This window comes from Dermochelys coriacea, chromosome 2 (genome assembly GCF_009764565.3).
Source record: "Dermochelys coriacea isolate rDerCor1 chromosome 2, rDerCor1.pri.v4, whole genome shotgun sequence".
In the NCBI taxonomy this organism is placed as follows: domain Eukaryota; kingdom Metazoa; phylum Chordata; order Testudines; family Dermochelyidae; genus Dermochelys; species Dermochelys coriacea.
Genome location: NC_050069.1, coordinates 263,899,975 through 263,912,421, shown reverse-complemented (window position 1 = coordinate 263,912,421; position 12,447 = coordinate 263,899,975). Strand labels below are relative to the sequence as shown.

General features: G+C 42.2%; 1 protein-coding gene across 1 annotated transcript in view; it reads left to right on the top strand.

Moving 5' to 3' along the window:
* The window catches only part of OBSCN (obscurin, cytoskeletal calmodulin and titin-interacting RhoGEF), a 292,040-nt gene that overhangs the window by 134,967 nt on the left and 144,626 nt on the right, over positions 1-12,447 (top strand). The window contains exons 59-62 of the mRNA XM_043509759.1: positions 5,972-6,238; positions 8,354-8,620; positions 10,038-10,304; positions 11,352-11,618. Of these exons, the coding sequence (XP_043365694.1) occupies positions 5,972-6,238; positions 8,354-8,620; positions 10,038-10,304; positions 11,352-11,618 (1,068 nt within the window). The remainder of the gene's footprint in view (positions 1-5,971; positions 6,239-8,353; positions 8,621-10,037; positions 10,305-11,351; positions 11,619-12,447) is intronic.

Below are 12,447 nucleotides of genomic sequence, written 5' to 3'. Positions count from 1 at the left end.
TCTAATATCCAATCTCAGGGGATTAGGCCTATTTACCCTGAATATTTAAAGATCAATTAATTACCAAAATCCCATTATCCCATCATACCATCTCCTCCATAAACTTATCGAGTAGAATCTTAAAGCCAGATAGATCTTTTGCCCCCACTGCTTCCCTTGGAAGGCTATTCCAAAACTTCACTCCTCTGATGGTTAGAAACCTTCGTCTAATTTCAAGTCTAAACTTCCTGGTGGCCAGTTTATACCCAGTTTATACCAGTTCTTGTGTCCACATTGGTGCTGAGCTTAAATAATTCTTCTCCCTCTCCTGTATTTATCTCTCTGATATATTTATAGAGAGCAATCATATCTCCCCTCAACCTTCTTTTAGTTAGGCTAAACAAGCCAAGCTCCTTAAGTCTCCTTTCATAAGACAAGTTTTCCATTCCTCACATCATCCTAGTAGCTCTTCTCTATACCTGCTCCAGTTTGAATTCATCCTTTTTAAACATGGGAGACCAGAACTGCACACAGTATTCTAGGTGAGGTCTCACCAGTGCCTTGTATAATGGTACGAAAACCTCCTTATCCCTACTGGAAATGCCTCTCCTGATGCATCCCAAAACCGCATTAGCTTTTTTCACAGCCATATCACATTGGCAGCTCATAGTCATCCTATGATCAACCAATACTCCAAGGTCCTTCTCCTCTTCCGTTACTTCTAATTGATGCATCCCCAATTTATAACTAAAATTCTTGTTATTAATCCCTAAATGCATAACCTTACACTTCTCACTATTAAATTTCATCCTATTACTATTACTCCAGTTTACAAGGTCATCCAGATCCTCCTGTATAATATCCCGATCCTTCTCCGAATTGGCAATACCTCCCAACTTTGTATCATCTGCAAACTTTATTAGCACACTCCCACTTTTTGTGCCAAGGTCAGTAATATAAAGATTAAATAAGATTGGTCCCAAAACCGATCCTTGAGGAACTCCATTGGTAACCTCCCTCCAGCCTGACAGTTCGCCTTTCAGTAGGACCCGTTGTAGTCTCCCCTTTAACCAATTCCTTATCCACCTTTTGATGTTCATATTGATCCCCATCTTCTCCAATTTAACTAATAATTCCCCATGTGGTACGGTATCAAATGCCTTACTGAAATCTAGGTAAATTAGATCCACTGTGTTTCCTTTATCTAAAAAATCTGTTACTTTTTCAAAAAAGGAGATCAGATTGGTTTGGCACGATCTACCTTTTGTAAAACCATGTTCTATTTTGTCCCATTTACCACTGACTTCAATGTCCTTAACTAATTTCTCCTTCAAAATTTTTTCCAGGACCTTGCATACTACAGATGTCAAACTAACTGGCCTGTAGTTACTCGGATCACTTTTTTTTCCTTTCTTAAAAATAGGAACTATATTAGCAATTCTCCAATCATTCGGTACAACTCCTGAGTTTACAGATTCATTAAAAATTCTTGCTAATGGGCTTGCAATTTCAGGTGCCAATTCCTTTAATATTCTTGGATGAAGATTATCTGGGCCCCCTGATTTAGTCCCATTAAGCTGTTTGAGTTTCACTTCTACCTCCGATATGGTAATATCTACCTCCATATCTTCATTCCCATTTGTCATGCTACCATTATCCCTAAGATCCTCTTTAGCCTTATTAAAGACTGAGGCAAAGTATTTGTTTAGATATTGGGCCATGCCAAGATTATCTTTAACCTCCACTCCATCCTCAGTGTTTAGCGGCCCCACTTCTTTCTTAGTTTTCTTCTTATTTATATGGCTATAGAACCTTTTACTATTGGTTTTAATTCCCTTTGCAAGGTCCAACTCGACTCGACTTTTAGCCTGTCTCACTTTATCCCTACATGTTCTGACCTCAATAAGGTAGCTTTCCTTGCTGATCCCTCCTATCTTCCACTTCCTGTATGCTTTCTGCTTCTTCTTAATCACCTCTCTAAGATGCTTGCTCATCCAGCTTGGTTTACAACTCCTTCCTATGAATTTTTTCCCCTTTCTTGGGATACAGGCTTCCGATAGCTTCTGCAGCTTTGATTTAAAGTAATCCCAGGCCTCCTCTACCTTTAGATCCATAAGTTGTTCAGTCTAATCCACTTCCCTAACTAATTTCCTTAATTTTTGAAAGTCAGCCCTTTTGAAATCAAAAACTCTAGTTGCAGATTTATTTTTGTTAATCCTTCCGTTCAGTTGAACTGAATTAGCTCATGATCACTTGAGCCAAGATTATCCCCTACAACCATTTCTTCTATGAGGTCCTCGCTATTCACCAAAATTAAATCTAAAATGGCATCCCCTCTAGTCAGTTCAGCAACTACTTGATGAAGGAATCCATCAGCTATCGCATCTAGAAAAATCTGAGCCCTATTATTATTACTAGCACAGGTCCTCCAGTCTATATCTGGGAAGTTAGTCTCCCATGATCATGCAGTTTCCATTAGTATTTACTTTATTAAAGACATTAAAAAGGGCTCTATCCATATCCAAATTAGATCCCGGTGGTCTTTAGCACACCCCAAGCAATATCGTACTATCATAGCACTCCCGGTCTCTATTCAAGCCTAAGTTAATTGTATCCAGTTTGAAAATTAATTCCGGTTCAGCACAAGGGGCCACAACAGTGGTTCCCTTAACCCACCCAGCAATATTGTTAATCTATCCAACTATACTGTTAGCCCAGCAGAAGAATCTATCCTATCTCTGGGCCTTTCCTTCTGCCCCTCCACCCCCACGAACATGATACAGTTCTGTGGTGACCTAGAATCCTATTTACGATGTCTCCGACTCAAGGAATATTTCCAACACACCTCTGAACAACATACTAACCCACAGAGACCTTTCTACCAACACTACAAAAAGAAGGATTCTGGGTGGACTTGTCCTGAAGGTCGAAAAAACAGACTGGACTTCTACAGAGAGTGCTTCCACCAACGTGCATGGGCTGAAATTGTGGAAAAGCAGCATCGCTTGCCCCATAACCACAGCCGTGCAGAACACAATACCATCCACAACCTCAGAAACAACTCTGACATCATAATCAAAAAGGCTGACCAAGGAGGTGCTGTCGTCATCATGAATAGGTCGGAATATGAACAAGAGGCTGCTAGGCAGCTCTCCAACACCACTTTCTACAAGCCATTACTCTCTGATCCCACTGAGGGTTACCAAAAGAAACTACAGCATTTGCTCAAGAAACTCCCTGAAAAAGCACAAGAACAAATCCGCACAGACACACCCCTGGAACCCCGACCTGGAGTATTCTATCTGCTACCCAAGATCCATAAACCTGGAAATCCTGGATGCCCCATCATCTCAGGCATTGGCACCCTGACAGCAGGATTATCTGGCTCTGTAGACTCCCTCTTCAGGCCCTACGCTACCAGCACTCCCAGCTGTCTTCGAGACACCACTGACTTCCTGAGAAAACTACAATCCATTGGTGATCTTCCTAAAAACACCATCCTAGCCACTATGGATGTAGAAGCCTCTACACCAACATTCCACACAAAGATGGACTACAAGCCGTCAGGAACAGTATCCCCGATACTGTCACGGCTAACCTGGTGGCAGAACTTTGTGACTTTGTCCTGACCCATAACTATTTCACATTTGGTGACAATGTATACCTTCAAATCAGCGGCACTGCGATGGGTACCCGCATGGCCCCACAGTATGCCAACATTTTTATGGCTGACTTAGAACAACGCTTCCTCAGCTCTCGTCCCCTAATGCCCCTACTCTACTTGCGCTACATTGATGACATCTTCATCATCTGGACCCATGGAAAAGAAGCCCTTGAGGAATTCCACCAGGATTTCAACAATTTCCATCCCACCAGCCTGGACCAGTCCACACAAGAGATCCACTTCCTGGACACTACTGTGCTAATAAGCAATGGTCACATAAATACCACCCTATACCAGAAACCTACTGACCGCTATTCCTACCTTCATGCCTCCAGCTTTCACCCAGATCACACCACACGATCCATTGTCTACAGCCAAGCTCTATGATACAACCACATTTGCTCCAACCCCTCAGACAGAGATAAACACCTACAAGATCTCTATCAAGCATTCTTACAACTACAATACCCACCTGCTGAAGTGAAGGAACAGATTGACAGAGCCAGAAGAGTACCCAGAAATCACCTACTACAGGACAGGCCCAACAAAGAAAATAACAGAACGCCACTAGCCATCACTTTCAGCCCCCAACTAAAACCTCTTCAACGCATCATCAAGGATGTACAACCTATCCTGAAGGACGACAACACTCTCATAGATCTTGGGAGACAGGCCAGTCCTTGCTTACAGACAGCCCCCCAACCTGAAGCAAATACTCACCAGCAACCACACACCACACAACAGAACCACTAATCCAGGAACCTACCCTTGCAACAGAGCCCGTTGCCAACTCTGTCCGCATATCTATTCAGGGGACACCATCATAGGGCCTAATCACATCAGCCACACTATCAAAGGCTCGTTCACCTGCACATCTACCAATGTGATATATGCCATCATGTGCCAGCAATGCCCCTCTGCCATGTACATTGGCCAAACTGGACAGTCTGTAAGTAAAAGAATAAATAGACACAAATCAGACATCTAGAATTATAACATTCAAAAACCAGTCGGAGAACACTTCAATCTCTCTGGTCACTCGATTACAGACCTAAAAGTGGCAATCCTTCAACAAAAAAACTTCAAAAACAGACTCCAACGAGAGACTGCTGAATTGGAATTAATTTGCAAACTCGATACAATTAACTTAGGCTTGAATAGAGACTGGGAGTGGATGGGTCATTACACAAAGTAAAACTATTTCCCCATGTTTATTCCCCGCCCCCGGCCCTCCACTGTTCCTCATACGTTCTTATCAACTGCTGGAAATGGCCCACCTTGATTATCACTACAAAAGGTTTTCGCCCACCCCCCCCGCCACTCTCCTGCTGGTGATGGCTCATCTTAAGTGATCACTCTCCTTACAGTGTGTATGGTAACACCTATTGTTTCATGTTCTCTGTGTATATAAATCTCCCCATTGTATTTTCCACTGAATGCATCCGATGAAGTGAGCTGTAGCTCACGAAAGCTTATGCTCAAATAAATTTGTTAGTCTCTAAGGTGCCACAAGTACTCCTTTTCTTCTTGCAAATACAGACTAATATGGCTGTTACTCTGAAACTTATAGTAATTTTTATTATGGGCACTCTTTTGTGATGGATCACGTTTGCAATTTAGGAGATATTAAACAGATCTAGAGCAATTCATTGTATGAGTACATCATACAAACCAAAAAACGCAGCCCAGGTGAACTGAATTGTTCACTGAGCTTCACAAACTCTTTGGCAAAACGGGGCCAAGTTTTAGACAAGTTTGCATCAGTTTTGGGCCAGGAATCCAATTAAATCCACAAGGGGAGCACAAGAGCATAGCCCAAATGGCCTAACAGAGTGGCATTGAAGCAAAAGGGAATTGCAACACAGAATCCTGTGCAGGCCCCAAGATGGGCCATGTAACTCTAATTTCATCCTTAAAACCCTCCTTTAGGAAAATATATTGAAATGCTTACTCCTTATTGCAGATGTTCAGATCAACTCTTCAGCCCCAAGAACTTTTCCAAGACCATGGGGCGGACACAAGTAACATTGGTTACTTTTGTAGCAATAAAAGCCTCCTGCCCCCTGTAGATCCTGGTTCATGTTAAGAATGAGCAAAATACATAGCAAGAGCTGCTTCCTGAAATAGATACTTTCTGGTTCTGAAAATATGCACATTACCTCTTTGGGATCTACTACTGTAGATTCCTGAGGCCTTGACACATCAAAATAGTTTATTGTAGAGGGTTACAGAGTTCAAACTCTTTCTTTCTCTTTCTCTTTCTCTTTTTATCTCTCCCCCAAGAAAGCACAGTTGTGGTATGACTCACATTATGTTTTTATTTTATAGCCCTACCAGCACTTTTTGAACATGAGCTTCGGGATGAGGAGGCAGAAGAAGGTGGCACAGTCACACTGCGGTGTGAGCTTACCAAACCTAGTGCTCCTGTAGAGTGGAGGAAAGGAGCTACGACTCTCTACCCTGGACTGAAATATGAAATGAAGCGACAAGGACCCATTGCTGAGCTGGTCATTCATGACTTAAAACTGGACGATAGTGGAAAATATATCTGTGACTCTGGGGATCAACAGACAACAGCTGCAGTGACCATACATGGTAGGCAGAACATTGCAACATTGCATAAATGTGCTATGAAATAAGGTCCTTCTAATTTTGCTTTAGTTGCTTTGCTGCTGGTCCTCTATTCCAGTGTATGTTCTGCTGTGCTCTTGGTGTATTCATAGATTCATAGATACCAAGGTCAGAAGGGACCGTTATGATCATCTAGTCCAACCTCCTGCACAACGCAGGCCACAGAATCTCACCCACCCACTCCTGCCTATTTCACTGCAATCTGAATGGAATGTTCCCACAGATCTGGCACATGTGCCAGTCTTGGGGGTGAGGAGGTTGCCTGGCATACCTGAAATGTTTAAGCAGCAGCAAACCAGTTAAACAATATGGTGATGTAAAGGTACTGGTGCACCCAAGCCATCTGAGTGGAGTGAAGTTGATAGCAAATGAGAATTTGGTGAGCTCTTCTATAATGACATTATAGCTACTGCTGTTTGTGGGGGTGACCCCATATTTAAAATGTTTCTCATGTCGAATGTGCCCAAGTGGATTTTTGTAACCCAAGCTGAAGTCCATGGAGTTTCACTAATAATTAATTTGGTCCAACTTCAGATGTCATCTGAATCCGTAGGGCAGGGAATGACCACTACTAGTGAAATGGGTAAAAGTGCTATGTTTATGGGTTTGTGAAAAGTGAAAGTTTTTTTTAATTTTATTTTTGCTTCAAATTACTTTATGCAAATGAAAGGCCATTTATGTGGCAGAATTAGCTGACTTTTCATCATGAGCAGCTGTTTTTTATGGCAACAGGAAAATTTATTCCCAAAAATTGTTGGCCTTTCCAGCTCAAGAAGATTTTGCCCAGAAGGGAAAAGCTGTATCTGGTGAAAGAAACTTTGCTGTTAATCAAATATTGACTATAGCTACTGTATAACTTAAGTGTTGATGAGAGAAAACCCAAAGATGAGTTATTTGTTGCTGAATTCCCTTTTCTTTTTCGAGCTGTTCTTTTTATTTTTTCATTAATAATAAGTGGTAGGACAGGCAGGTAGAGTTGTAGGAAACAGATATTTATTAAATACTCTTGAGTAGTCAGTGCTGCACGATGACGGTAGAGTTTGAATGCAATTAGTGTCGCTCGACTTGCCTGCCTGAGCCCCTGGTGTCATACAAAACTAGGTCCTTTCTGAAAGCTGAAACTTTCTCCAATTCCATTCGTATTACATTCATCTCCCGTTGAACTAACCACTGTCACATTTTGAAACTTAACTTTGCCTGTTATGCATTGGCTGAGAATTTATCTATTACTAGTATTATTTATTTATATTACTGTAGCCCTTATCACAGACCAGGACCCCACTGTGCTTTGTGCTGTACAAACTCAGAACAAAAAGATAGTCTCTGTCCCAAGTTTCAGAGTAGCAGCTGTATTAGTCTGTATCCGCAAAAAGAAAAGGAGGACTTGTGGCACCTTAGAGATTAACAAATTTATTTGAGCATAACCTTTCATGAGCTACAGCTCACTTCATCAGATGTGTTCGTTTACAGTCTAAAGAAGAAAAAATGCATCCGATGAAGTGAGCTGTAGCTCACGAAAGCTTATGCTCAAATAAATTTGTTTGTCTCTAAGGTGCCACAAGTACTCCTTTTCTTTTTGCGAATACAGACTAACACGGCTGCTACTCTGAAACCAGTCTAAAGGAGAAGATTCTCTAAGCTAAACACAACAGGCTGCTGTAAATCTTAAAAGCTGATAGGAGGGAAAGGGACCACATAGGAGGACAAATTCACTACCACTTTAGCCCTTGCTTTCAGATACTGTGTTCTTCAAATGCAGCCTCTTCTGTTCTTGTAGAGATGCTTCCATAGAAAAGTCTGATTAGATTAGATCAGTAGCTCTCAGACTTGTTCATTTTGTGCACTACTTTGTGAGACAGATCTACTCATGAACAAACTCTGCTCCTAATGCCACAATCCTTCCCCCACCCCACCACCGTTTCTAGGTTTAGAAATGGTTCATGCAATGGGCCGACAAAAAGTGGTCCACACACCAGTGTTAGAGAAACCCTGGTTTAGCTTGTTCTTGATGAACCCTGGCAGATATCTTCATCTGGGGACTAACATGCACTTAAAATATTTACCTCTCAATTTTTACAGCCCTGCCAATTATATTTAAGCAACCCCTTCAGAATCAGGAGGCTGAAGAAGGAGGTACAGCTACATTACATTGTGAGCTGTCAAAACCAAACGTTCCAGTGGAATGGAGGAGAGGAAGCCTGGGGCTGCAGCCTAGCAATAAGTATGAAATGAAACAGAGGGAATGCATTGTGGAGCTCTTAGTACATAATCTCCAAGTCGAAGATACAGGAGAATACAGCTGTGATATTGGGGAACAGGAAACAAAGGCTTCTTTATATGTGAAAGGTAGGTGATGAGAGTCCCTCGCTGACTTCACTCTGAAACAATCGATTTGCTTCAGCACACAAAAGTAACATGATTGAATTATATAATTTTGGGGTATAATGATTTTTTCCCTTCCATCTTATTGATTTTTTTTTAAAATAAAGTCGCCCCACACCATTATCCTGAAGGGAACAGTGGTATGGAAGAGGAGATGGTACTTTATTTTAAGAGATCATATTTGTTTGTAGGAGCTGGGACAGGGTCAGGCCAGACAGCTACAGGAGTGTGCTCCTATTGGGTTCTGGGAAAGCGGGCGGGTGCAAGCCTGCCCAAAGCTATAGGATCCTCCCGCACTACAGGAGAGTGCTGGAAGACAGATATATTAGCCTCAGGATAAGCAGGTCCCTTTTCCCTTGGTAGCCAAACAGGGGTTACTCTAGGTTAATTAGGACATCTGGGGCCAATCAAGGGCCTGCCAGAACCTTCTAAAAGCCTTCCCTCCAGCCAGATAGGGCACTCAATAGGAGCTGAGGGGGAGAGCTGGGCAGTGCAGAGGCTGACAAGCATTAGGAGAGAAGCCACGCAGGTACAGAGGCGAAGGGTGGGAGAATCCCTGCCTAACAGGGTGGATGGCCCTTCTGGGCTCCGGAGGTCTGAGGAAAGAGACCCTGCCAGAGGGGAGAGACTGAACCGAGTGTCTGGTCTGTTGCCACCACCACCGGAGGGGCTACCAGAGACTGAGAGGCTTCCTTCCCCCTGCCCCATCAGGGAGGGACCCTGCTCTGACAGGGTGTGGACAGTAAACCCAGGGGCATGGGGAAAATTCTGAGGGAAAAGAGGAATACCCCAGCCCGCCATTAAATGGAAGCTTGGGACCCATGGAGGCAGAGAGGAAGCTCTGTCACAGAGCACGTGAGTGTTGCTTGTAAACATGAGTAACTTTCCCATACATTTGGGAAGAATTTGAGAGGGAAACTCTGCAATGATTCAACATAATGTCACTGGACATTTGTCTTAATGCACCACTGATGTCCTCTCCAATATTAAACAAAAACAAAGTTTTCCATCTAGTAACTGGAATGAGGCCAACGTGGGACTTTCCCAAGGTCTGGCCCTAGGAAGATTCAGTTTTGAATACTGACATATCTCTGGGATCGGTTCAAAGTTAATTTAGCTCAAAGAACTCAACCAAGGGAAGACATAAAGTCAAACAGTACTTGAAGGAAATTTCAGAATTGCAGACAGCCTCTTTTGAATATAATGGAATCAGTTACCATTGTCATGTGCAAGTTGGCAGTATACATTCAATGATAGTGACTTTGGGGGTATTTTTAAAAAACAGGCGCTACCTTTCCCATAATGTCAGTGTCTGGTTGTGTTAACAGGTACTTGATTTGGGGTTAAATAAAACCCCCTGTTTTTTTTCATTTCCTTTTAGCCCTCCCAGTTCTTTTCAAAAAGGAGCTCAAGGACAAGGAAGTAGAAGAAGGAGCTACAGTAAAACTCCAGTGTGAGCTGACAAAGGCCCCGACTTCTGTGCAATGGAGGAAAGGCACCATGGACCTCTTTCCATGTGCCAAATATGAAATGAAATTAGATGGTCTTGTAGCTGAACTTGTGATCCATAACACAGAACCAGAGGACACATCAGATTTCACCTGTGATACTGGAGATCAACAGAGCACAGCCAACCTCAGAGTGAATGGTTAGTGAGGTGAATCGCCCTAAATGGGGCACAGTTTAAAAACATGATCAGTGACATGTTAGAGAAGTTACTCTGAATTTTGTTGTGAATACATCAAATTAGTAATAAGTTGAATGAGAGAAAAGCAGATGCAAAACCAAGAATCGGAATGCACAAAAGTGGATTATGGAGGGACATTTTTAGAATGCCTGTTAGAATGCATAATTCACTGCATATAAGTGACCTCCTTGTGTCCCTTAACAGTTGCAAGAAAATTCACACTATATGAAGACTCCATGATTTTAACAAATGTTAATTCTACGGATCTGGTAGTTTGGGTTATTTTCTAGTCCGGTGCTGTAATAGAATCATCATGCATAAGCAAGTTATAGAAGCACTTTGATTACCTACTGATTTTCATCTTTAATAAACTGCAGTGAAAATCATGAGCATTTAAAGAAAACAAAAATAAAGTGGGTGGCTAGTCACATAATTAACTAACTTCCCAACAGTTCAGTGGCTGTTGTCCAAGTAGTTGGATGGAATTTGTTCTAGTACAATTGTTCTACATCTTCTGCAAGGGATTATTGTTGCGAGTCTAAGGATTTTGGAAAGATAGTGGTGCAACAGATTGTGTGTTTAAGGCCTGATTCACCTCTTTCTCAAGTTGGTGTAAATCAGGAGTAACTCCATTGAAGTCAATGGAGTTACACTGGTGTTAGTAAGAAGAGTATACTCTGTATTTAGAATGAATGCTAATAGTTCATCCTAACTCCTAATGCTATCTTCTACATCACAAGAAGGCTCATAATAGAGCTCCTTTTGATAAAGAAACACTGAACTTTGTGTGGGATAAAACCTTGACGGAAATTGCACTGAGATTGCCTTTCTTTATATACTGGGATCACAAGTGGTTTATATACCTCTGACATTATTAAATACATATTTGTTCCGCAGCATGAAGCCACAGGCAGTCAGCCTCCTTATGTTGGACTGTAGCTGGGTTCATCTTTCTACATATAAGCACATAGCTAATGGATTGTCTATTGACTGTTCTTGACTCCACAGCCATTAAACCTCTGTTCAAGCAACAGCTAAAGAATGAGGAAGTGGAAGAGGGAGGAATGGTCAAGCTACGCTGTGAAGTCACAATAACTAACGCTGTAGTAGAGTGGAGGAAAGATGGCAGGGTGCTTCAGTCAAGTTCCAAGTATAGAATCAGACGGGATGGTACCATTCATGAGTTATGTATTCAACACCTGGAGCCTAAAGACACCGGCGAGTATTCCTGCATTGCTGGGGATGAGACGACCTCTGCAATGCTGACTGTGAAAGGTAAGAGCCTTTTACTATTGGGTTGCTTTTCAGTACAAGATGGTGAGATTTCACAACATCATAATAGTTACTAGAAAAGGAGTACTTGTGGCACCTTAGAGACTAACAAATTTATTTGAGCATAAGCTTTCGTGAGCTACAGCTCACTTCATCGGATGCATTTGGTGGAAAATACAGTGGGGAGATTTATATACACACACAGAGAACATGAAACAATGGGTTTTATCATACACACCGTAAGGAGAGTGATCACTTAAGATGAGCCATCACCAGCAGCAGGGGGGGAAAGGAGGAAAACCTTTCATGGTGACAAGCAAGGTGGGCCATTTCCAGCAGTTAACAAGAACTGTCTGAGGAACAGTGCGGGGTGGGGTGCGGGGGGAGAAATAACATGGGGAAATAGTTTTACTTTGTGTAATGACTCATCCATTCCCAGTCTCTATTCAAGCCTAAGTTAATTGTATCCAGTTTGAAAATTAATTCCAATTCAGCAGTCTCTCGTTGGAGTCTGTTTTTGAAGCTTTTTTGTTGAAGGATAGCCACCCTCAGGTCTGTAATCGAGTGACCGGAGAGATTGAAGTGTTCTCTGACTGGTTTTTGAATGTTATAATTCTTGATGTCTGATTTGTGTCCATTTATTCTTTTACGTAGAGACTGTCCAGTTTGACCAATGTACATAGCAGAGGGGCATTGCTGGCACATGATGGCATATATCACATTGGTGGATGCGCAGGTGAACGAGCCTCTGATAATGTGGCTGATGTGATTAGGCCCTATGATGGTGTCCCCTGAATAGATATGTGGACAGAGTTGGCAACGGGCTTTGTTG